At 38.7% G+C, this 23,895-nt stretch overlaps 1 protein-coding gene across 2 annotated transcripts in view; it reads right to left on the bottom strand.

The window, feature by feature from the left end:
- The window catches only part of LOC124287898 (kinesin-like protein KIF28P), a 75,006-nt gene that overhangs the window by 23,841 nt on the left and 27,270 nt on the right, over positions 1–23,895 (bottom strand). The window contains exons 6-21 of one of the 2 annotated variants that reach the window (XM_046724381.1): positions 23,640–23,761; positions 22,429–22,507; positions 21,340–21,406; positions 20,664–20,850; positions 19,223–19,375; positions 18,774–18,873; positions 18,418–18,513; positions 16,737–16,887; positions 16,278–16,356; positions 15,596–15,696; positions 14,484–14,689; positions 13,729–13,874; positions 11,419–11,562; positions 8,065–8,218; positions 7,268–7,294; positions 2,339–2,359 (exon numbers count right to left, since the gene is read on the bottom strand). In XM_046724381.1, coding sequence (XP_046580337.1) covers positions 2,339–2,359; positions 7,268–7,294; positions 8,065–8,218; positions 11,419–11,562; positions 13,729–13,874; positions 14,484–14,689; positions 15,596–15,696; positions 16,278–16,356; positions 16,737–16,887; positions 18,418–18,513; positions 18,774–18,873; positions 19,223–19,375; positions 20,664–20,850; positions 21,340–21,406; positions 22,429–22,507; positions 23,640–23,761 — 1,833 coding nt within the window. Of the gene's footprint in view, positions 1–2,338; positions 2,360–7,267; positions 7,295–8,064; positions 8,219–11,418; positions 11,563–13,728; positions 13,875–14,483; positions 14,690–15,595; positions 15,697–16,277; positions 16,357–16,736; positions 16,888–18,417; positions 18,515–18,773; positions 18,874–19,222; positions 19,376–20,663; positions 20,851–21,339; positions 21,407–22,428; positions 22,508–23,639; positions 23,762–23,895 lie in introns of both variants that reach the window. The other variant, XM_046724382.1, reaches the window with a different exon arrangement.

Here is a 23,895-nt window from a genome sequence, read left to right on the forward strand (position 1 = left end):
TAATTAGAAATATCTAGCTATTATAGGTTATCCTAAAACAGAGCTAATTATACCTAAACATAAACCTGGAGTATAAGAGATTATTTCTCAGTCCTTCCAGCAGTCACACTGTTAACACGATAGATCCAGTTATCACAGGTTATCCCTAATGTAAAGCCATAGAGGATGATAACCTGGAGTATAAACCGAGTACTGCACAGCCCTTCCACACAATCAAAGTGAGTGAGTGAGTTTAGATTTCGGAATTGTCTGTGATGCCTGTATACACAGATTATTATTAAAATAACCAAGTACCAGTTAATTTGAAAAGTTACGATACAAAAAATATTCTGGAAAAAATATATATGACATCAAAAACATAGTAGAGGACAGACAGTAACCTTATTTCCATGAAACAGTTTATTTATAATGTTGTACAGTGCTCAATAATAGCATGCCCTTGCCCAGTCTATAATAGGTAATACTGACTACATCAACAAACCTATGGCAATGACTTTCCATGTTGTATGCCCATACTCCAGCTGCACTATGATGTTATGTAAAATAATCGGATCTGAACTTGACAACCTAGTGACCGACATCATGAGCATTGATCCACGCCGTTGGTATACAATGATTTGGGTGTTTACCATCATTAAGGACTGACTGACTGAGTTTGGTTTTACGCCACTTTTAGCAACATTCCAGAAACATCATGGCAGGGGACACGAGAAATGGGCTTCCCACATTGTACCCATGCGGGGATTCGAACCCGGTCTTTGACGTGACGAGCCAACGCTTTAACCACTCGGCTACCCCACCGCTACCCATCATTAAGGAACACCCATTGTATAAAATAAATCATGCATGACAGATTAACAATAGAAACGTTAAAGAATCATGTTTCCACCCTTATTCAAAAACACCCAGTTGTTTAAACCACAGTTTGACATATTACCTGGTAATTTGGAAGAATCAGATGTTAATAACTTTGGGTGGTCATCCTAATTAAAGAATACCCAATTGTTTTTAATGCTAATGACAAATTAACTATGGTCATTTGAAAGAATTGGATATCCTTTCACTTCTTTTGTGTAGCATATCCAGGTTAGTGAGTGAGTGCATGTAATTTTACTCTGCTGTCAGCAATACTACAGCTCTATCATGCCAGCTTTTAATAACTGAATCTGGACCAATGGGAAAGTGGCTGATAGAATAAGCATCGGGATCATGGCAATCATTCAGGTGATATACAATTATCACAAGTCTTCTCTAAAAGAAGTTTAAGTGCTGCAGACAGTCAATTTGAGGAAATTGTCGCAATTCTTAAATATGAGATATACAAAAATGCATTCAACTGAAGTTTAAATATATCCATCATTGGTTGGTTGATTAGTTGTTTAATGGCGGCAGAATATATCCACAGAGAAATTATAGATGACATAAACAATATTTAATTTAATGTGAAAGACAGGCAGGAAGTGTTGTTTTATTATTTCAAATTTTGAGTGTTCATTCAGTGATGTCATTCTTATATTGGTGCTTGGCATTCAGTGTGTGCCGGCAAGTGAGTGAATGAGTCAGGGGAGGTCACCCATATATGTAGCGTTTAGTGGAAGGTCACTAGTAATGGAATCTGTTTTATACAGTTATTAGAAATGTTTAGTTTCAGTAGCGTCGCAGATTTGTGGATAAATCTTACTCTTGGGAAATATCACATTAATGGGGCCAAAATAATGTTTTCCTAAAGAAAACTCCCATTTCATTATTCTGCTTTTTTCATATTAGTCCATTTCAGTCGGAAAGGCTGTGAATATATAATTGTTGCTGTGACTTAGCAATATTTTGAAAAAATATGTTGAGGACAGAAAATTTCAAAATTTCAAATACCATTTCAAGAAGATATGGCTATGTAGTCGTGTGTGAGCGAGTGAGTGAGCTGGGTTTAATGCCACTTTAGACAGTATATTCCAGCGTTTTAACTTGAAGTAGGAGGAAAGCCCTAAATGATGCATCTCTCCGACATTCCCCACTTTCATAAAACGGTAGTGCTGACGAATCTAGAAATATAATTGTGGAGAACCAGAATTCAAACACAGAATCAAACATTCCTGTCTTGCAGCTGGGTTGATCATCATAACAATGTCCTATATCATGAAGTACATGATTGTATACTGGGTGTGATATTGGTTACAACTAACTAGGTAATACACATCTTCACAAGCCTCGTCAGTACAGCGTGCACATGCAACTATACGTAAAGCCGTGTTGCAACATCGTAACATGACCAGTATCTACCAACATCGGAGACAAAACAAGATGCTGGGAATATGCACATGCAAATAGTAACAAAAATTACCGCATGTCATCGGGGAACACACTGAGAAGACAAAGGTAATATGTTGCTACAATGACTATCTGGCTCTATACAATATATACTATATACACGCTACCTACATGTTCTATCTAACATGACAATACTAGCTGGGGCTATCTCAAGAACTTTATGTTGAATAAATCAAAGGACCTATTTTAAAAGCACAAAGTGTCTTTGATAATAAGATGTTCTAATTAAGAAATATAGTTCCCAATGACTTGTTGTTAGGCAATAGAATCGTTCGGTTGTTTCCAATTTTGGTACTTCTTGTGTGTTGCCAGTTGGCTTTTACTTTGATCAACATCAAGAACGAATATAAAAGTCACCTCTTAGTCATGATAACTTCGAATAAAATAATTTGAAAACGTAAACAAAAGATCTGTCATTCATTATACACTCCTTGTGGAAATTGGTCTGTATTTGTGATGTACACAGACTTTTTAAGATAATTTGAAAAAATACAAGTTTAAAAGATCTGAAAAGAAAAGTAGAGAAATCCTCAACCCACACCAAATATTTCTAACTGGAAAAGAATATGACCATATATTATAGAAAAATTGATAGAAAGTCAACATCTTTTTAAAAATGACCTTCACCTTTGCTACATATAAGAATTTCAAATAATTCAAAAACATAACTTTTCTTTTAGAGTAGAAACTGAAGACAGTATGATCACACATGTTATAAAGTTTACTGAAACCCACCACATATCACTCAATCCAATTCTTATCAATGATAACCTCAGCCAAAATATGTTAGAGAAAATAAAATGCAATATATGGTTCCAAATACGTAAATATCTGTATCTAAGGTTAAAACGAAAAGACAAAATTAGCAATGTTCCCAAAATAACCAAACCCAACATAAGAGAAACCAACGGATGACAACAGATGCAGGGGATTATGGGTAACAAGCTGGCAGTCTCGTCGTGTGTACCTGACTGAAAGATCCTCTTCGGCTTTGCTGGGGGTATGATAGCGTAGATGGTTTAAATCATCATTCTCACCACTATTAGATATATCTGATATCACCCCTTATGAAAAATGTTGAGGATATTTATGTTTTCTTGTCAAATATCATGTCTAACTTCTTTGAGTGGCATTTAGAACTTGTTGTGATCAACAAAGGGGAGTATATTCATTATTAATGTGAGCAATGTTTCCGTGTAGCGACTTTCCTACAGTATTGTACATCACTTGCTTGATAATGGTGTTAGTAGCTACACAGAAACATCAAACATCATGTCTGCCTCATAAAGCAGAGTGACAAAATAAATGTTTTCATGAATAGTACAGCCAATAGTCTAAACGATACTTCTTCAGATAGAAGATGAGAGTACATGGTATTTGTCAAGAAACGTCCCATGTACTGTTTGATACAGATCTGCACACTGATCTTCATGCCTGACTGACTGAGTTTGGTTTTACGCCGCTTTTAGCAATATTCCAGCAACATCACGGCGGGGGACACCAGAAATAGGCTTCACACATTGTACCCATGTGGGGATTCGAACCCAGGCCTTCGGCGTGATGAGCCAACGCTTTAACCATTAGGCTACCCCACCGCCCCCTTCATGCTTGAAGTCTTAATCATTGTGTTACTGGGGTGAGACTGAAAGAAGTTCAGGCAGGAAGTGTCATATGCTAAATGTATTTTCTGCATAAAGTACTATTTCCCTTACAACATTTTATACTGAAGTATAATATGGTACTTCATCACAAAATATATAAAAACTGACAGGCTGTATGATTCTACACAGTGATATCCTTCTCTGATGACGATTACTCAAACATTGGACATTGTTTCCTTGAGTTCATACTTTCTTTTTCTTATTTTGTAATAATTAGACCAGACTAATTTACTTTTTCATAGACTGTTCTTGACTTTTAATAAAGTCTCCAAAAGCCTCAAGACAACTCTGACAACTTTTGATTTTTGCCTTTCGTCTTTAGGCATCCTGGCCAATGATATCCGTATAAAATGAAATGAAATTTGACCAATTGCAATGTCAATTATAAAAGTTGATAAAAATCTATGGAATGAAAATAAAAATAGTTAATATTTCCAACTAACAGAGAAAACATGTTAAATTGTTACATGACTGTTTTGGACACAGTATTAGTATATTAAATACTTATTCATATTAATAATATTAAGTTCAATTCCTAGTTTCACATCAACATTCCTGTATAAGCATTTATAATCTTAATACGGTTGTAGGTCAACACTTGGTTAGAGTGAGTGAGTGAATGAATTAGGTTTAGCAAAGTGGCATAAAACAGAAAAGGGCTGCAAACATTACCAATGTGGGGAATCAAACCCAGGCGTTCAGCATGATGAGCTTTAACCACTTGGCTACCCCACCATGAGTTCCGTTAGATGGAAAGTAAGAGTTCCTGTGGCTTGGTTATCTCTATATTAATTCCTTAATCATTAGACTGTGAATATTTCAGCAGGAATTTCAACACTTTGTTAGGTAGTAGTTTCAAATGTCAGAATGGTTTAAATTTATATACCACTCAATTATATACCACTCAAACAAAGGCAAAGAACGCTTGATTCTTTCATATTTTAGATGAAATATGACAGAATAAGGTGTTCTGTAAGTTATTTTGAGAAGTATATTTCTATTTGAGATTTAATGATGTGAGTAACATAGCATGTTAGTAAGTTAATCCGTTCCCGGTAATGTCGTTCCGTCTAGATCTGTTTCTGTACCACATCTAAAACATCTCCCACCAGAACGTCTAGCCCTCGTGTCTTCGCACGCAGAACTTACATGTAGCGAGATATCTTAATAGTTCTGCTCTTCATTCGAACAACGGGCATCCGTTGGAGTCGATCATGTCTTATCACAACACAAAAAACATCATGAGCATTAAAGAAAGTCACTTCTCAGGTCTTATGTTTGTTTAAATGGTGTCTGTTTATCTGTTGTTTATCGGAGCTGCCTGAGTGAGTGAGTGAGTGATTATGGTTTGGGGCCGCTTTTAGCAATATTCCAGCAATATCACGGCATGGGACACCAGAAATGGGCTTTACATATTGTACCCATGTGGGGAATCGAACCCGCTGAGCTTCAACCACTAGGGCTAAATGCTTCCGTGAAATGAATCTTCCTGTCTGTAGCTGAGAAACAAAATGAGTGAGCTTAGTTTTACGCCCCTTTTAGCAATATTCCAGCAATATCATGCCAGAGGACACAGAAATGGTCTTCACACCTTGTACCCATGTGGGGAATCGAACCTGAGTCTTTGATGTGATGAGTGAACACTTTAACCACTAGGCTACCCCACTGCCCCAACCAACCAAATGCCTAAGGACCTGATCGCAGTTCATATGCACAGAGAGTTTTCACATATGTTGTCAGAGGGGTACACAAGTGCGTGGATCTACACTACCAGCTGTCTTCCATTTTTGTGAAAGCTGCACTGGCTGAGTGGGTTAGATTGTTGACTTTGTGTCCTGACAGTATGAATCCTGAAAGGAACTCAACCCCAAAAATACCAGAATCTGTACTTTACACAGAAAGAGTAATCCCATATATAGACATATGCCACAGATTTTGTTCCTTTCCAGAATCCTATCTTTCCTATTCCTATTCTTGAGCTGAAAAAGAATCCATATCGACCTTCCATATCAGAAAGGTAAGACAAAAATAATGTTGGAAATATAGTAATATGATATCAAAATATTGAAAATATATATTTTAAAGCATTCCAAGCATTGAAGCAAATACATGAAATAGATTTAAAAATATGAAATATATCATAATAGTTTTCAAAACGTGCAGGAAAGATATATAAGTAAGAATTACTTATCAAGTAATGTCGGTTCTTAGGAAAATGTTTTAAAATCATGTCCACAGTAATCTGCAGCTTGCAGCATAGAAAGGAAGCTAGTTATAGGGTAAATAGCTTTTGAGGGAAATAAGGGTTCCAGACAAACTGATTACTGGGCTTGACAATGAGAATGATTGTCTGCAAGACAAGCGGATGGATTGGCAGATCAGGGAAGGAGATACCTTGCTGCATCCTTGCTCCTGCTAATGGGAATTAATCAAAACGTGAAAAATATATCAGAATCTAAAATATGCAAAAAACATATGCACTCTGAAAATGTTCATCAAAACATGAACTCACATCACTGCAAGATGAGAACACTTATATATGTGATTAGCTCTCACAACAGAAAAAATCAGAGTGCGAATTAGAACATATATATATAGGTGATAGTACAACACATTTGGATGCATTTCTTTTTTGTTTTTACTGAATTTAAGATTTTATAAAAAAACAATTCAATTATTGCATTAAATCAAGTTTTCTTGGTTGTGCAAAAAAATCAAGAAAATTCAAGACCGATTTTGATGGACTTAAAAAAAGGGCCCTTATCTTTGTTTTCAGCAATCTATATAAAACTAGTTGTGAGAAGATAGCATTGTTGCCTTTAAAAAAACTGTCAACTGTGAAGCTTCTTCTCTACTGAGTGAATCTGTTTAGCTTTTTAACACTATTTCAGTCATGTTTACTATTTCATGTCAGTTTGACTTGGGGGGAAGCTCAAAGTGATGCAGGTTTCAAACAACTACCACTTTGACGAATCCCACAAGGTATTGTGGTACATCTAAGACAAATCTAGATATAAGACTAATCAAATCCTAGATAAATGTGGTGGGACTGGAACCACACCATCGGATTCTGGTACATCTAAGGGAGATAACTCTGCACAGCCAATTACAAGACTTAAGATGCCTGTGCCCAATCCTACTGTGAAACCTGGATGATGAACAGGAATTAAACATACAGGCGTTACATGCACTGGTGAAGCCAATTTCATAGCATGACGTGAAGTTATAAAAGCAAACCATTGCTACATGTTTTCAGTCAAGAACTGCAAACAGTTACATACATCGGTATGAAAATGCTTGCCCTGAAACTATATAACATATGACCCCAAATAGTATTTTATTCAAAATACAATATCAACCAACAATATTATTCGATTATTCCATAAATGTACACATTCATTAACTCCTTAAAGCCTATAGAAGACTTGATGTTATTATACTTTATATATCATCAATTTCATGTCTTAAGTAAAAATTAAACGCAATTTTTATCAACAGGACTAATATTGAATAGACCTTTACTAAAATTATTACTTCCGAGGTAAAATAAAGTCTGAAAAGGTAATTCTTGGTGTGTAGATATAATTAATAAAAATCATAGAGAACAGAAAACATTCCCCTTTATAATTTCATGAGAACAATACTGTTGAATCATACCTTGGAATTTAGCAGGTTAATCACCTTAGCATAATTCTGATCTAACTGTTAATCCTCACATAGGTCAATATCAACTGTAAGGCTGCCCTGTGACGACAACTTACTCATTGTTTACGCAGCAATTACTTGCTGTAAACTCTTTCTGAAACAAGTTGACGTAGGCAAGACAATGACTTCTATTAACTCTGTCCGCTAAGGGACAGAACTCTGCACAAAACATTGTGGTTCTTTAGACCAATGGGGATAAGGCTCAACGAACAAGCTCAAAGTCATCATCACTAATAACTGCAGGTGCCATTAACTATCTTTTACAATTTTGTGCGACCAATTCTAATAAAGTATGCTAGAAAGTTATTTCAAAATTCATTTAATTGAGATGGAGCTGCTGAAAGACAAGGACACAATGGGACGTGGGACGTACCTGGTTCCCTTCTGGCCACCCTGACCCTCCTGGGCTGCTGCGGAGATCAGGACGACCTCAAAGTTTTTCTGTTTGTTGAGTTCCTCCGACACAGCATTGACCTCCGACACCATCGGGAGGATCTCGAGGATCTGTTCCTGAGCGATTTGCTGTTCTGTTAAAGAACCACTAAACTTTGTTTTTTGTTACTCTTTTAACCATTACATATGAAAGATTTGTGGTTAGTCTTATGCGGAACACCAAATTTATTCTTTAAAAACTTGTGGTTAATTAATACCGAGCGATTAAAAGTGGCCAAAAAGTCGCCTGCTTCCCTCTCGCCCGCCAACGAAACCACAGACAGGTTACGTAACTCTGTCGCCAGAGCACTGCAGTGACGTCATATGAGGAACGATTTTCAGTTAGTTGTATAGAAAATGTGTAGCACGCTCATCATTTTGATGATTTCTCGACATCAACGGCGACATACGCCTAATCGTTGCTTTGTCGCCAGTTGTCTTAGGGGTCGGGCGATGGTGTCACCATGCACAGATTTCCACAGGACCCCAGTTCGTAAGCAAATGGGTTATATTTGTGAGTGCGGCTTAGCGTTGTGGACAGCTTGAAACGATATCTTACTTGTGTTCAGATCGCTTCACGGAAGTTAAAGAATCAAAACTACTTACTAGTTGTAGTAAATATGCATATGATTGATGACCATAAAGATTTTCTATGACACAACTTGTAACATAACGATTTCTTCCTCGAAGTGAGGTTGTGGTCGGCAACAATAATATTGTAAGTAGTATTATATTGACACACCTCGCTGCCACGAGAAAATTGTTATGATATCACGTATATGTCATGCAAAACTCCTATTATTATCAATAAAATATATATTTTACTAATAGTAGAAAGTAGTTTTGATTTTAGAACTCGGGTGAAAACAAACCTAAATACCAATTTATCCTCAGACTGGCGGATGTTCCCGACAGGGCTTCCATTTTAAAAAATAAAAAAATCTGTTAGAATTAATGAGATTATAGTTTGTTTTCATCAAGTTAGAAAATCAAGACTACTTTCTACTCGTTGTTAAATATGTATTGGAATCATAACCAAACGGATTTTGCATGACACAACTTATAACATAACGATTTCTTTCCACGGAAGCCGCAGGTGGGGGTCAAGTCACAATACTGCTTGCCGATAAATTTCTTGTTACATTCCCATGGTTAATGTCCACTCACCAGTATGTAGATACTAGTCAATGTGCTGCCTTTATATTTGGTCTTATAATCCTAATTAGTTTATTATCACACTTGTATGCATTTTGAAACTAAATAAAAGCAGACGATCTGCTGATACTTATAGTGAATTTATAACAGAACTGTAATATCTAGACATTTTATAGTTTGCCAATGTGAATCATAATTAGCACACACACCCTAGTGCATGTTGTCTGTCTCATTACACTTCACGGCTAAAACAATGATTCTGTTGAATGATACGACAAATGAATAAAACAAAATGCAAATATTAAAATTAAAACAGATTAAAGTTATAGGAACAATATCAGGCCATTACCTTGTTCGAGGAATGTATCCATCAATATCCACAAAACTGTTCCAAATGATATGTCCTTTAACAGTTTAATATACCTAAAAAGTGATAAATCTTTTCAGGTATTGGTGTATAGTCTCATTGGTCACCCAAGATAGCACACCTGGCAACCAATTGCATAATGTCCGCTTTTCTTTAAAAACAGTAATTTAGTTAGCCAATAATGGGCAATCAATCAATGTATTGCCGGGTTAATCCTTTGAAAGAAGGACGCTTGTTTTACGCAGACACCGACCACCTAATAGAGTGTATTCAGTATAGATTAGTAAATCTACATACATAAACACTACCTTTTGACAATTCCGCTGTGTAAGATAAAAGTAATTAATCAATCAGCTGTTATCGGTTAATCCTTTGATCGATGTTTATAATGTTGAATATTTACTCCAGACACAAGAAATGCCAAATGGGAACCTTTGTCGGGTAATCTAAGTGTGTTACCACTAATTATACCTGTTATAAATTCATTAACTGACCATCAAGTGAATGATGACAAATAACATGTGTAGGTTTATACCACCTAACACGAGGTTACAACGAGGAGTATCAATTGCTGTATTGCATGTGAAAACTTATGGGCCGACACTTGTTTTGAGAATACAAACAGATTTTACATGACATGATTAAATATCGAGGTAAAACAACAAAGAAATGGGATCAATTTGGATCAGTCATTATACAAATAGGGCCTAACGACAATTCAATCGATTTTGGACAGAATCGCCTCTATGAAAACAAGTTGTAACCGGAAACCAGGGCAAAGCAGGAGACAAAAATTAAATGACAGTAGATTGTGAGAACATATAGCTTTCATTTTCCACAACAATTGTCACTTCGATTTCAGGTTTATACAAGCCTGTAAACACCCATAATTCACCCCTAAAATGTAGATGAATTCTGCATCGGCCCTCAAAGCTATTCCTCATATGACGTCACAGAGGCCTGATTGGTTGAAATTTCTGTCAGCTGGTGAGAATTGTGCACTGTTGTCAAAAAAAGCTCGATTTAAGTCAATTAAAGGTCGAATTGAGTAGTTTTAATGACGGGGTTATATTTATAACGATGCCAGTTAGTGATTTATGTATTTGTACCCCCTAGGGTTTATGTGACCTTTAAACAAAATATACCCTGTTGCAAGAACACAGACCCAAAGACTGTTTTATAAGTGTTGGCAAATATTAGAGCTACGTCACAGCAGTGTCTAAATAGTAAAGAATTGGCCAGTGGTTGACTGCATGATCTATACATGTGTTTGTTATTGTTCAATGCCACACTCAGCAATATTCCACCTATATGGGGGCAATATAGACAAAAATTATGGATAGCAACTTCCATATTTTGTGAGTGTGACGTTTCTATACAGATTCTTAAAACATCAAGCAAAGGTACAAGAATCTGTATCGAAATGTCGCACTCACGAAATATAAAAGTTGTTATCTATTGAGTTGTTCTTTTTGGTACTTCTTATGATTTCTGTAAGTTTTTCAGGTCATATATCTTAGCTGTTAAATTGAGAACTGGTTCAGACTTATTACCTTCCAATTCAGCCCAATAATGAGGCCAGCATTGTTGAATATTTTCTTACACAAGTTAGTAGTCTTGGACTAGTGAGCTATTTTGAAGGGTGCCCAGATGACCCTGGTGAGATACTGGGAACCTGCTCTGACTCGGAAACCCCACAGATCCTGAATCTCAACTAGTGGCAAATATTGAAAAGAGGAAAGTAGAAACAAACTATTCTTATTTCACACATACCTTTTGTCATGCCCGCTGACCCTGTGGCGAAACCCTTGGCCTGAGCAATCTCTTTCTGGGCATATTCCCACGTGATCTGAGCTGGGAGGTCCACATCGGTCTCTGGCTTCAGTGGGTTCATGAATACATACAGGTGGTTTGATCCTGGAACACGGAGAGATGCGAATGAGCGTCACACTTTCAGCCAATAAAACAATTTCGACATTTCTTCTGTATGCTCAATGTGTGAGTGAGTGAGTGATTTGTTTGTTTAACGCCACGCTCACCAATATTCCAGGTATACGGTGGTGGTCTGTAAATAATTGAGACTAGAAAGACAATCTAGTGATCAACAGCATGAACATCAATCTACGCAACTGGGATAAGATGACATGTGTCAACCAAGTCAGCGAGTCTGACTAGCCTATCCCAGTCGCCTCTTACGACGAGCATGGGTAGCTGAAGACCAATTCTAACTCAGATCTTCACGGCTGGTCTGAGTGAGTGAGAGGAGTAAGTAAGATGAGTTTTTTTAGGAATTAAGAAAGTAAGATTGTTGTTTAAACATATCTGTTATTTTTTAGGACTATTTCAATATGATAGCAGGCTGAATATTGTCAAGTCTGGACCAGAAAATCTAAAGTTTGACATCTTGAGCATCGATCTACTTATGTGGGACAAGATGACAAACAACAGCCTATGAATCCAGTTAGATATCTGTTACACTGACTCTGACTGACTGAGTTTTGGTTTTACGCTTTTAGCAATATTCCAGCAACATCATGGCGGGGACACCAGAAATGGCTTCACATTGTACCCATGTAGGATTCTGGTCTTCGGCGTGAGAGCCAACGCTAACCACAAGGTTACTCCCACCGCCTTCGATATCTGTTACAGCTAGCATGGGTTGCTGAAGACCAATTCTCTGTAACAGCTTCCTGGAGATAGAGAGGAACCATTTTTATGCATAAACAACTTCTTTATTGCACTAGATGCAATGTTTCGGTGTAGATGCTGACACCATTATCATAACTTGCTTTGATAACAGTGTTAGTATCTACTCCAAAACGTCGCATCTATTGCAAAAAAGAAGTTGTCTATCCTATCCATATAATTTTTTCCTCTACTAAATGCCACTTAATGAAGTTCCTGGAGATACTCACCAAACAGAATCCTGTCTTTATGACCCAGCTGTTTGCGTCCTGCAAGTGGCAGCCCGTTCACCTTTGTCTTGGCGCCATGGCTGCCTACCGGTTCTATCTCTACACCGTTATTTGTGTTGTAGATGATCATGCGTGCTGCTTCTGTATGCTGGGGAGGTATCAGGGATATTTGTTATAATAACAGGCAGGCAGGTGTGAGTGAGTGAGTGAGTTGGGTTTAACTCCGCTTGGAACAGTATTGGAACCACGTTGATTTTTTTTTTATTTGCTGTTTAATGCCACACTTACCAACATTTCAGCTATACAGTGGTGGTCTGTAAATAATCGAGTCTGGACCAGACAATCCTTTGATCAACAGTTTGAACATTGATCTATGCCATTGGGATAAGATGACATGTGTCAACCATGTCACTACATCCCAGTCTTTCTTACGATGCAGCATGGGTAGCTGAAGACCAATTCTAACTCAGATCTTCATCGGCTGGTATGAGTGAGTGAGAGGAGTAAGTAAGATGAGTTTTTAGGAATTAAGAAAGTAAGATTGTTGTTTAAACATATCTGTTATTTTTTAGGACTATTTCCGGAATATGATAGCAGGCTGAATATTGTCAAGTCTCGACCAGAAAATCTAAAGTTTGACATCTTGAGCATCGATCTACTTATGTGGGACAAGATGACAAACAACAGCCTATGAATCCAGTTAGATATCTGTTACACTGACTCTGACTGACTGAGTTTGGTTTTACGCGGCTTTTAGCAATATTCCAGCAACATCATGGCGGGGGACACCAGAAATGGGCTTCACACATTGTACCCATGTAGGGATTCGAACCCGGGTCTTCGGCGTGACGTGCCAACGCTTTAACCACAAGGCTACCCCACCGCCCCGGATATCTGTTACAGCTAGCATGGGTTGCTGAAGACCAATTCTCTGTAACAGCTTCCTGGAGATAGAGAGGAACCATTTTTATGCATAAACAACTTCTTTATTGCACTAGATGCAATGTTTCGGTGTAGATGCTGACACCATTATCATAACTTGCTTGATAACAGTGTTAGTATCTACTCCAAAACGTCGCATCTATTGCAAAAAAGAAGTTGTCTATCCTATCCATATAATTTTTTCCTCTACTAAATGCCACTTAATGAAGTTCCTGGAGATACTTACCAAACAGAATCCTGTCTTTATGACCCAGCTGTTTGCGTCCTGCAAGTGGCAGCCCGTTCACCTTTGTCTTGGCGCCATGGCTGCCCACCGGTTCTATCTCTACACCGTTATTTGTGTTGTAGATGACTGCGTGCTGCTTCTGTATGCTGGGGAGGTATCAGGGATATTTGTTATAATAACAGGCAAGCAGGTGTGAGTGAGTGAGTGAGTTGGGTTTAACTCCGCTTGGAACAGTATTGGAACCACGTTGATTTTTTTTTTATTTGCTGTTTAATGCCACACTTACCAACATTTCAGCTACAAGGCGGTGGCCTGTAAATAATCGAGTCTGGACCAGACAATCCTTTGATCAACAGTTTGAGCATTGATCTATGCCATTGGGATACGATGACATGTGTCAACCATGTCAACAAGCCTCTTACGACAAGCATGGGTAGCTGAAGACCAATTCTAACTCGGATATTCATAGGTCGAACCACAATATTACAGTTATATTGCATCATGTCAGCTTGATATGCAAGTTAAGCCTGAACCAATGCAAGTCTCGGACATTTACCACTACATGGAAACCCATGAGAACATGCATGGTGCTCACAAGCCTAGAAAGAAAGAAAGTCTTGAAGAAATAGAAATGTTAATGTGCTCACAATGGTCTTGCTGGTTAAACAATTATTAAATTATTAAACTACACTTCCAGTTAAAGGAATTCATGTGACTAAAATTTCACTGTATCTCCAAACTTTTAGAATATCTACCTGAGACCACTGAGACAAATCTTTGGTTGTGGGTTGGCATCTTTCCTTCCGATAGTTGTGTCCCCTTGTTCAAGGAAGTGGAACACGACCCCTGAGAGCATGGGGTCCTCATTCAGGTTGACCATATGAGGCATTGTCTTCTTCTTGGACATTTCTCGGTTGTCAGCCTGAGTTATTGCGTCTGTTTCATGCCGCTCCTCGGACAACTAGAATAGGTGTTCAGAATATACTCTTGAATCATGCTATGATTTTAAAGTTTATTTACAGATGTAGGTGTACAATTGTCTTAAGAAGTGAACATTCTGAATCAATGCTTATACTACACAAATCATGGGTGACAATTTGAAGGACAATCACACTTTAACAGAAAGGTGGAGAGCATCTGTTTTCAAAGCCTCTCAGGTGTTGAGTGAATTATATTTTCCCCTGAATTTAGATGACTAAGGGACCGTTCATAATTTATGGCTAAGTGGGGGTGATGATGATGATATTTATGGAGAAGCATGTACAATATTAATGGCCCCCCAAAAAATTTATGTACAAGGTAAGTGATACTCCCCTACCCTGCATGTCATGTACAAAATGGCTGACCCTACATCACAGGTACATTTGTCTGCCAGGCAAACCAGTGGTTGACTGCATGAGCACAAATATACTCTGTCTTAGAAATGAGGGCCACAAACAGTAGAACTCCATGGGAACCAACTTTCCATTGAATCTGCACATGGAGAGCTCCCAAGAAGACACCTTTTGCCGGTACCTATGACTATACTACCACAGTTTGAGGAGAGATTAAAGGTGCCACTTATTCTAATTATCTAATAGAATACAGACTGTGCTGTTCACTTTTGCATGAACTATCTCTTGGGTAATGGTATATAAATTGTAGCGATAAGACTAACACTGGCTTTGATGGGAGGGTCAGCAACCACACATTTACAGTAATCTCCATTACAGGCTACAGGATCCCTCCAAGTTAATGTACGATTGTCCATTGTGAGCTTACTAAAACAACTTACGTCCTGGCATTCTTCACAGACATTTATTTCTACTTATTGTGCATTATTGCAGAGTTTATAACAAGGCCTGACGTGAGAGGAGGAACTGCCTACCATCTGGTCCCAGTTCTGGGTGTTGTCCGAGAGGAGCTGCTGGTTGGCCATCAGCTGAGCCCGGATCTCTTCCTCCATCTTCTTCCTCATCTGCATCTGGTCTGCAAGAACAGCAAGAGTGAGTGAGTGAGTGAGTGAGTTAAGTTTTATGCCGCTTTTAGCAATATTTCAGCAATATCACGGCGGGGGACACCAGAAATGAGCTTCACACATTCTACCCATGTGGGGAATCGAACCCGGGTCTTCAGCGTGACGGGCGAGCGCTTTAACCATCAGGCTACCCCACTGCCCCAAGAACAGCAAGAACAAGACTCTCAACAACAATAACAAGATCCGCAACAAGATCAGCAAAAACAGCAACATCAGCATCGTCAATGAGAGCAACAACAAAATCAGCAAAAAACAACTCCAACAACAATTTTGTTAACAAAACAGGATAATATTTCCAGCAACATCAGCAATCAACAAATAATCTTGCAAGCTTCATTTCCTCTTAACAATGTAATAAATTAAATATTTTTGAATCTTTGAAATGTACTAAACTCATTTGTTCACTTAACAACTATTCACTTGACAACTGTTTACATCAATCTGGTCAACTGACCTTCTGGTGACATGTATTTATCTGTTCACTAAACAACTATTCACCTGACAACTATTCATATGAATCTGGTCAACTGACCTTCTGGTGACATGGTTACATCTCCACCACCGATGACTCCTCCACCATCCAGGGCACGCTTCAGTCTGTCATTCTCTTCCTGAAATGCATCATTCTCATTCAAGTAAATTCCTTCAGAGTATTTGAGACTGATTTCTGTTCATGTGTACATCCCAAAAGAGATTAAAGACTCTATCATCTGACTATAATTAACACTGGTGGCTGGTGGTTATTGCACCACACATCCTTCAAATGTAGATGTTCTCGTTCTCAGTAGTATATATTGACACGAAATAAAGTGTCACAAATTTAGTATCACCTCATGACCGAGGAACCTGGATCTATACCAAGATTTCTTAATCTTCAGATGCAACACATAATAAATGCAGTACCATTAAACATCTTTCAGCATGAAGGTGTTTACAGTAACTGTTGAAGGATACAAGCTATTTGCCTGACAACTTTTAATGGTGTTCTTACCTTGAGTTCTCTGATCATTTTGTCAAGTGGATTTTCATTAATGACAGCCTGATTCTTAATTTTTTTGGCACGGTCTGCATATCGTAAGGTTCCCAGAGTTTCATCGTAGTTGATGTCTGCAGGGGACAGGGCGGCAATCATGACGGTTTTACTGGAATAAAACAGTTGGCAGATCAACATACGTGTCACCATTTGAACGAGGGGAGCAACATGCTGGACAGCAGAATGACCTACAACCACCCTGGCCACACATGATTTTACAACCATCACTGGCGTCTGGGGCCCCATTCCTCAAAGCCATCGTAACCCTAAGACGATTGTAACTCCCATACTTTAGCGTACTTACCACAGTCGTAGCACTACAATCACTTTGAGGCATGGGACCCTGGCCAGATATGCAGGGGGTACTTTGCCTGGAAATCCACTGGGAATCAACATGGAATACCAAGAGAAGCAGTCCAGACTGCAGTGTCTCAAATCAGCCTTCGAAATAATCGCCGGCCCGGTTGGAGGCCCAGCGCCGATTGTTATTGTATCAGGCCGGCAGTTTCAAATATTTGGAGGCTCTTGTGGCCTTCAGTAAATTATCTGTCATTCTTTTTTTCAACTGGAATTTTTCCCATGATTTCTTTCTTTATTAATGTTCTGGAATCATTCATGATCCATCATGTTACGATAATTTACAGTTTCCATTCCTGGTTTCGGCGTTTTGCGCATAGGGATGTCTCTCTGCGCTGTAAGGTTTCGCTAACTGATTTTGTAGAAACTGAAATCGAATACAGTGTAGTCTACTTTGCTTTTATAGGTTTGATTTCAACAAAACAGGCCTGCTGATGTCATCCAGGGCCTGTAGATTTTAACGCCTGCAGGCGGCAGCAGGCCCTGATGGCCAACTGGCAAATTAAAGTATTGCAAACACTGTCTGAAATGCTTTTTCCTCACAACAACTGAAATAATTTTTACAAGCCAGATGAGATGTGCACAAGTTTGGTTTTAAGCTGCCTTTAGCAATATTCCAGCAATATCATGTCAGGGGTCACCAGAATTTGGCTTCACACATTGTACCCATGTGGAGAATCGAACCCTGGGTCGACAGCGTGACGATCGAATGCCTTAACCACTAGGCTACCCCACCACCCCAATTGAGATGATGATTCATACTGGCAAACAAGGAGAAGTTGAGCACCGACCTGACATTTGACCCGTATTAGCATGTATGAGTGCTGCAAACTGGTTCTTGTCATTGTTAGCGAAGGGGCCCCAGGTTGTCCGCGATCAAGTGTAGTGCGACTTGCTACACCAATGAGTGAGTCAATTGTGCGGAATCAATTTCACCGTCATGTAATGCACGTGCACTAGCCGACATCTGCTCTACCTTTCACAAACCAAATGGTTTTCTTATTGCCGTGCACTGCCTACTTCTCATAAACGCGTTCTCTGTGCCGGTCCAACTTATCCTTGTTTGCCAGTAAGTCCATCTTGAAGTATAGGCCAGCATCAGTACATATACTACTCAAAAGAATTGAAAGGACACTTTATTTTTTCATATGACTACGGTTATTCGGTCACGGCTTGTGGGTACTGCAACACAGATTTGTCACTGTGAAATGTTTACAGATATGAAACTGTCCACTGTCACTAACCGATGCAGGGTGACTGACAGTAAGGATGTAACACAGACCTGTTTCCTCCCAGGGCGTTCTGGAGCAGCTTGGTGAGGACAGAGTCTCGGTACGGCACCATCACCTTCTTCTTCCCCATAGACAGGTCCGCCAGCCTGTAGGCATCAATAACACATGGAAGTGACTACAACACTTCAACACTCAGTCTTGAACTATGGAACCAGGGATTTATCTGGACCTGTTCAGTGGCTGATATCTGGACCAAAGTTGGCAGCAAAAACTCCAAAAAATGTTGAAAAATGTTTTTACACTCAAAACATCATGATTTTTCCAAAATTGCTTACCAAGGACACTTACTTAGTATTCTAGATAAGTTCCTAGCATCACCAATAGAAGTGCTTATCTCATGTAACATACCGATATGACATTTCCGAGAGCTGAGAGAGACTTGTTGATGTTGGCGCCCTCTTTAAGACGATCTCCAGTGGCACCAGTACTGTCAGCTCTCTCAGAACCTGAAGCAAGCATTCTGATATAAGTAAAGCGAAATACTTATTGTGGCAGTATCTGATATATTTATAAAAATGAGATCAATTTCTTAAGTAGATGAATCAAATGATCCATGAACGTCGTCAACATATGAAACTAAGGAAGGTGTTAAATCTATTTGTAATTGTGATCAAATTTCTAAGTTAATTGACAATTATAATTTTAACCAAAATATTTGTGGAAGTGTGTATGACAATTTTGATCATGTAATGGACATGTGGAGATTCAAACCTTGTCTATGATGTGATAAGCAAATACCACTAGGCTACCACAGTCCCAGATCTCCTTATATAGGTATCTGATATTGTGACGTACCAGCCAGATCCACCAAGTTCATCACACTGCTTTTCTTCGTCTCGGAGCCCGTCTCGTTCTTGATGATCTGGTCAAACGTGATGGTGACCACGGTGTGAGCTCGACTACTGGTGGCATTCATGTTGGTGGAGGCTACTGTTCGACTTGCCGTACCTTGAAGAAAAATTCCAGGATCAATCAAGATACATCAATGAGTGAATGAGAGTTTGGTTTAATCCACCTCAGAGCAGTATTCCATCTACATCATGGCACTTCAACTGTATGTGGGAGAAAAGCCTGAAGTGATGCTGGTCTTAGTGAGTGAGTGAGTTTAGTTTTATGCCACTTTTAGCAACATTAAGCAATATCACGCAGGGGAGACTAGAAATGCGCTTCACATTGCACCTATACAGAGAATTGAACCATGTCTTTGGCATGATGAGTGAACACTTTAACCACTAGGGCTACCCGACTTTGAATGGCATTCTAGAAGTTGGGTAGATGAAGGATGAGGACTATTTTTTATGGATATACAACTTTTTGTATGACGTTTGGGCATAGATTCTATTTGTCTATAGCGACAATAGAATTATGTCGAAACATAGATTCTAATGTCGCTATCCAGCAAATCTCACAATAGAATCTATGTCAAAAAACGTCAGCCATACAGAATAAAGAAGTTGCATATCCATAAAACTAGTCCTCATCCTTCACTAGGCTACCTCACCGACCCAATGCTGGTTTGAGAGGTTTAAAACGTTAGCTTAAACCCATGAGCATGGGTATGGTACTGACAAACCAACAAACATATATTGTTGGACCTGGATTCAAACCCAGGATAATAGTTTTCTAACATGGCCAAGGGATGCAACTCTGCACAGTGAATTGTGGCACCTTGAACAAAAGGGCTACCTGTGACTCCTCCTTACATCAGTGCACGGACATATATAACATCAATATTATTTCAAAAGTTTTCAATCATGGTGACTGTTTAGTTATTTTAAATGACATTCAGCATTATTCTGTCTGAATATTTGTATCCTGTAACACAAATTGAGTCAGGAAAACCAGTATTAAGAAGAAGGATCGATGATCATGTCTAATAAACGAACCCATCTTTACGTTCAGTCTACAACCTTCGAGCTATATACAAACAATAATCATGTTTGAGTTAACAAAACCAGTGGTTAATACCATGAACAACAATCATGTAACCAACTGAATCTCATTTTGATGTTTATTCACATTCAGCAATATTCTGGCTGTAGCAAAAATAATTCTGATCATATATAGTACTGAGAAAATAATTTAATGAACACTCACCATAGTTGCCTAGCATTTGCACTCAACAACTCTTTCAACTGCACATATACCATCACAGACTTCCATTATTTTACTGCTTTATGAAAATACTGCAGATACAAGGAAGCTATAATAATATTTGTAAGAATCCTGCACAAACCTTGTTCAGTCCTCTTTTCTATTTCCTCATAGCTGCCGACTGGCACACGTTTAAGATTCTCCACGTAGAACATGCCCAGTTTTGGGTTCTGCCTCACTGTGAGTCCGCCCTTGGGGTTGTCTTTGGACAGAAGGTCACGAACCTGCTCATTGTAGATCTCCAACATGGAGAAGGTCACCTCAAACCTCTGTCTGAAAAAAACAGACAAGCTATCTTTTTAATCCTGCATTATCAATTTCCTTTACATTTTGTGTGATATCATTCTGACCAAATAAAATTCTTTACCCAATATATTATCTAAAGCTGGGGTGAGCTTTCTGCCACTGCCATGTCATCCTACCGGGTACCCCTTTACTACTGGATGAACAGAGTTACACATAAAACTTGCCATAAAAGTACATATTTTAGAACTATTATTTCTGACGTTCCAAACAGAAAAGTTAATACTAACAAAAGAAAAAAAAAATGTATGCTCTATATGAAAATAAAGAGATGAAAGAAAGTTATAATAAATTGTTCAGGTTCTACTTTAAGGAAAAAATATTGTATGTTTTGAATAAACTACAAGAATATCCAGTCTTCAACAAAAATGCCACGTCCTCAAAGAACAATAAATAATCAGTCTGAAAATAACAATAGTTGTCTGAGGAACTAAGAGTATTCTAGTAAAACTTACCTTATTAGAATCTGTGTTAGCAGCCATTGTCTTAAACAGCTCATTACATGTGATAGGGACTATTCCCCTGAAAACAAATGAAAACAATTAAGGATCAACATACAGCATTAAACTGTCATAATACTGGGCTTCAGTTCAACTGAGAAACCATATAAAGGATATAGCAATGACAGGATAACTTTAGCAATATGAAAGAACAAGGGGACCCTTGATTTCTTTTGAGTAGAATTATAAATCACCTACACAATCTTAATTCTTTTTGCAATGGAAATATGTATTCATCAGAGCTCTAAGTCACTACACCATCACTGACTGAGTTTGGTTTTGCGCCGCTTTTAGCAATATTCCAGCAATATCACTGAGGGGGACACCAGAAATGGGCTTCACACATTGTACCCATGTGGGGATTCAAACCCAGGTCTTCAGCGTGACGAGCCAACGCTTTAACCACTAGGCTACCCAACCGCCCCTTATCAGGTTACAGTAACAGACCTGATTTTCTGCTTCAGACAACACAATCTATTTTCTAAGAACAGGTTACTAGGGACTACTCGTAATTCTAAACCTAAATCCCAATGGGACAGTAAGGAGCATAACATATCTCTTGTAATGATACTGGTGAATTCTAATTTAATCTAAATGGTCACTCAATGGTTTTCTAACAGTATGGCGTACATGACTAGTACAGAGCCATTTCAACAGTGAGTGGCTGAGTCTAGTTTCATCAATATTCCAGCAATATCACGGTGGCGGTGAACACCAGAAATGGGCTTCACACATTGTACCCATGTGGGTCTTCAGCATGATGAGCAAATGCTTTAACCACTAGGCTGCCCCAGGACCCCATTTCTATAGTGATCCCACATGGCCTGTTGAAAGTCTGTTGTTTTTGAAAAGGGAGTTATGATGTTGAAACTAGGTGTTTTGTAAAATGGGCGTGGTATATCAGCAGATTAGCACTATAAAAGTGTCATTAGTCTGGACAGCGAAATCAGTGAAATAATCTTGAATATGCCATTAATCCTAACATTTGTGAACAAACATATGAATCATCTCCACAGAACTGGGATGTAAATAAAATCAACTTACTTATTTGCTCCATAGCCCACCATGGAGTACGACTTCCCTGAGCCAGTCTGGCCGTACGCGAACAGCGAGCAGTTGTAACCTGTTAACACCATCACCATTACATCCATATTCATATTAAACATGTCATAATTTGTCATCAACACTCTGAAACTCATTTAAAAACTAAACATCATACAAATTTTTAAAGCTACCAATTACACAGAAAAAATATTGTCAAATTATATTGCCCTTCAGTGATTGAGCATGAACAGTATTCTGGTTATTTAAGAATTGAATGTCACTTTGTGTGTTTGCACTGAAAAATGAACGATGTCAAAGCGTTGTTCAAACTCGTGTGAATGAGCAAGATCACGGGGCAGAACCTGCAAACAGCGAGAGATTAAACTCTTGTGATAAGGAACAATGCTCGGCAATTGGATTGGTCGTGAAGAAGCGACATTGCCAAAATTGGGGTGACTTGAAACAGGATTGCTCGCTCAATTGTCATCACCAAATGCAGCCAGATCATTGGAGTTCCTTGAAACCGTAGCGGAAATTTGATAATTAGGTCGCACTGGCTGGGACTTGTTGTCGGACGCGTTGTCGGTCAGATTTTGCAAAACTGTGCTCAGTTGGTGTTTTTTGTTACATACAAAAACAAGTAAGTGATATGTATAAATTAAAAGGAGTGTGAATGCAAATGATTTATTTTGTTTACGTCAAGCTGGACAGCGAGTATCCTGGGGAAAACCCGGAAAGTAGTTCCGCCAAAAGTTCACATGACCCAGATCGGCTCGAAAACGTTCACACACGTATGAACGATGTTTACACACGTATGAACGATTTGAAGGGTTCAAGGGAAATGAACCTTGAAATTTAGATCACATGACCGCTCTCTCAACCAACCAACATTCGGGAATCTGTGTAAACTTCAAAGTACGAAATTATATCACGGTGTGGTAGCTAAATGTGGAAGATGAATCAGAAATGATGTAGTTCTTGAGCTGTCTGCCACTTTGGAGTAATCCCCTGAGTATGGTGCTGACAAAGAACAGAAAATGCTAAAACCAACGATCATATGATCCTGGTATGCCCAAAGGGACATAATCTGTACAGTGAGTTCCACTACGTAAATGCCTAAGCCACCAGTGCCTCCTGAAGTGTAGACAATGTATGTTATACCATCATAACAGGTCAGACATGTACATGTTCCATCACTACGTGACCCTGACCTTCGAAGGCATTGTCCAGCACGCCTTGACCAAGGTCACCGAACACATCCTGCTGACTTGCATAGTTTGATCCTGGTCGTGGTACCAGTAAACCATTCTCTTCCACATAGCCGTCATGTGACCTGTGAACAAACAAAAATATTGTGAACGTTTCTGCTTCTCTTTGATAATAGCCCCTCTGTCATATTTTCTAATTCAAATTCAAATGTCATCAGTGTGAAAGGCCATAGTGAGTGTGAGTGAGTTCAGTTTTATG

The sequence above is a fragment of the Haliotis rubra genome, unplaced genomic scaffold (assembly GCF_003918875.1).
Source record: "Haliotis rubra isolate DU_JTF1 unplaced genomic scaffold, ASM391887v1 Scf408, whole genome shotgun sequence".
Taxonomy (NCBI): domain Eukaryota; kingdom Metazoa; phylum Mollusca; class Gastropoda; order Lepetellida; family Haliotidae; genus Haliotis; species Haliotis rubra.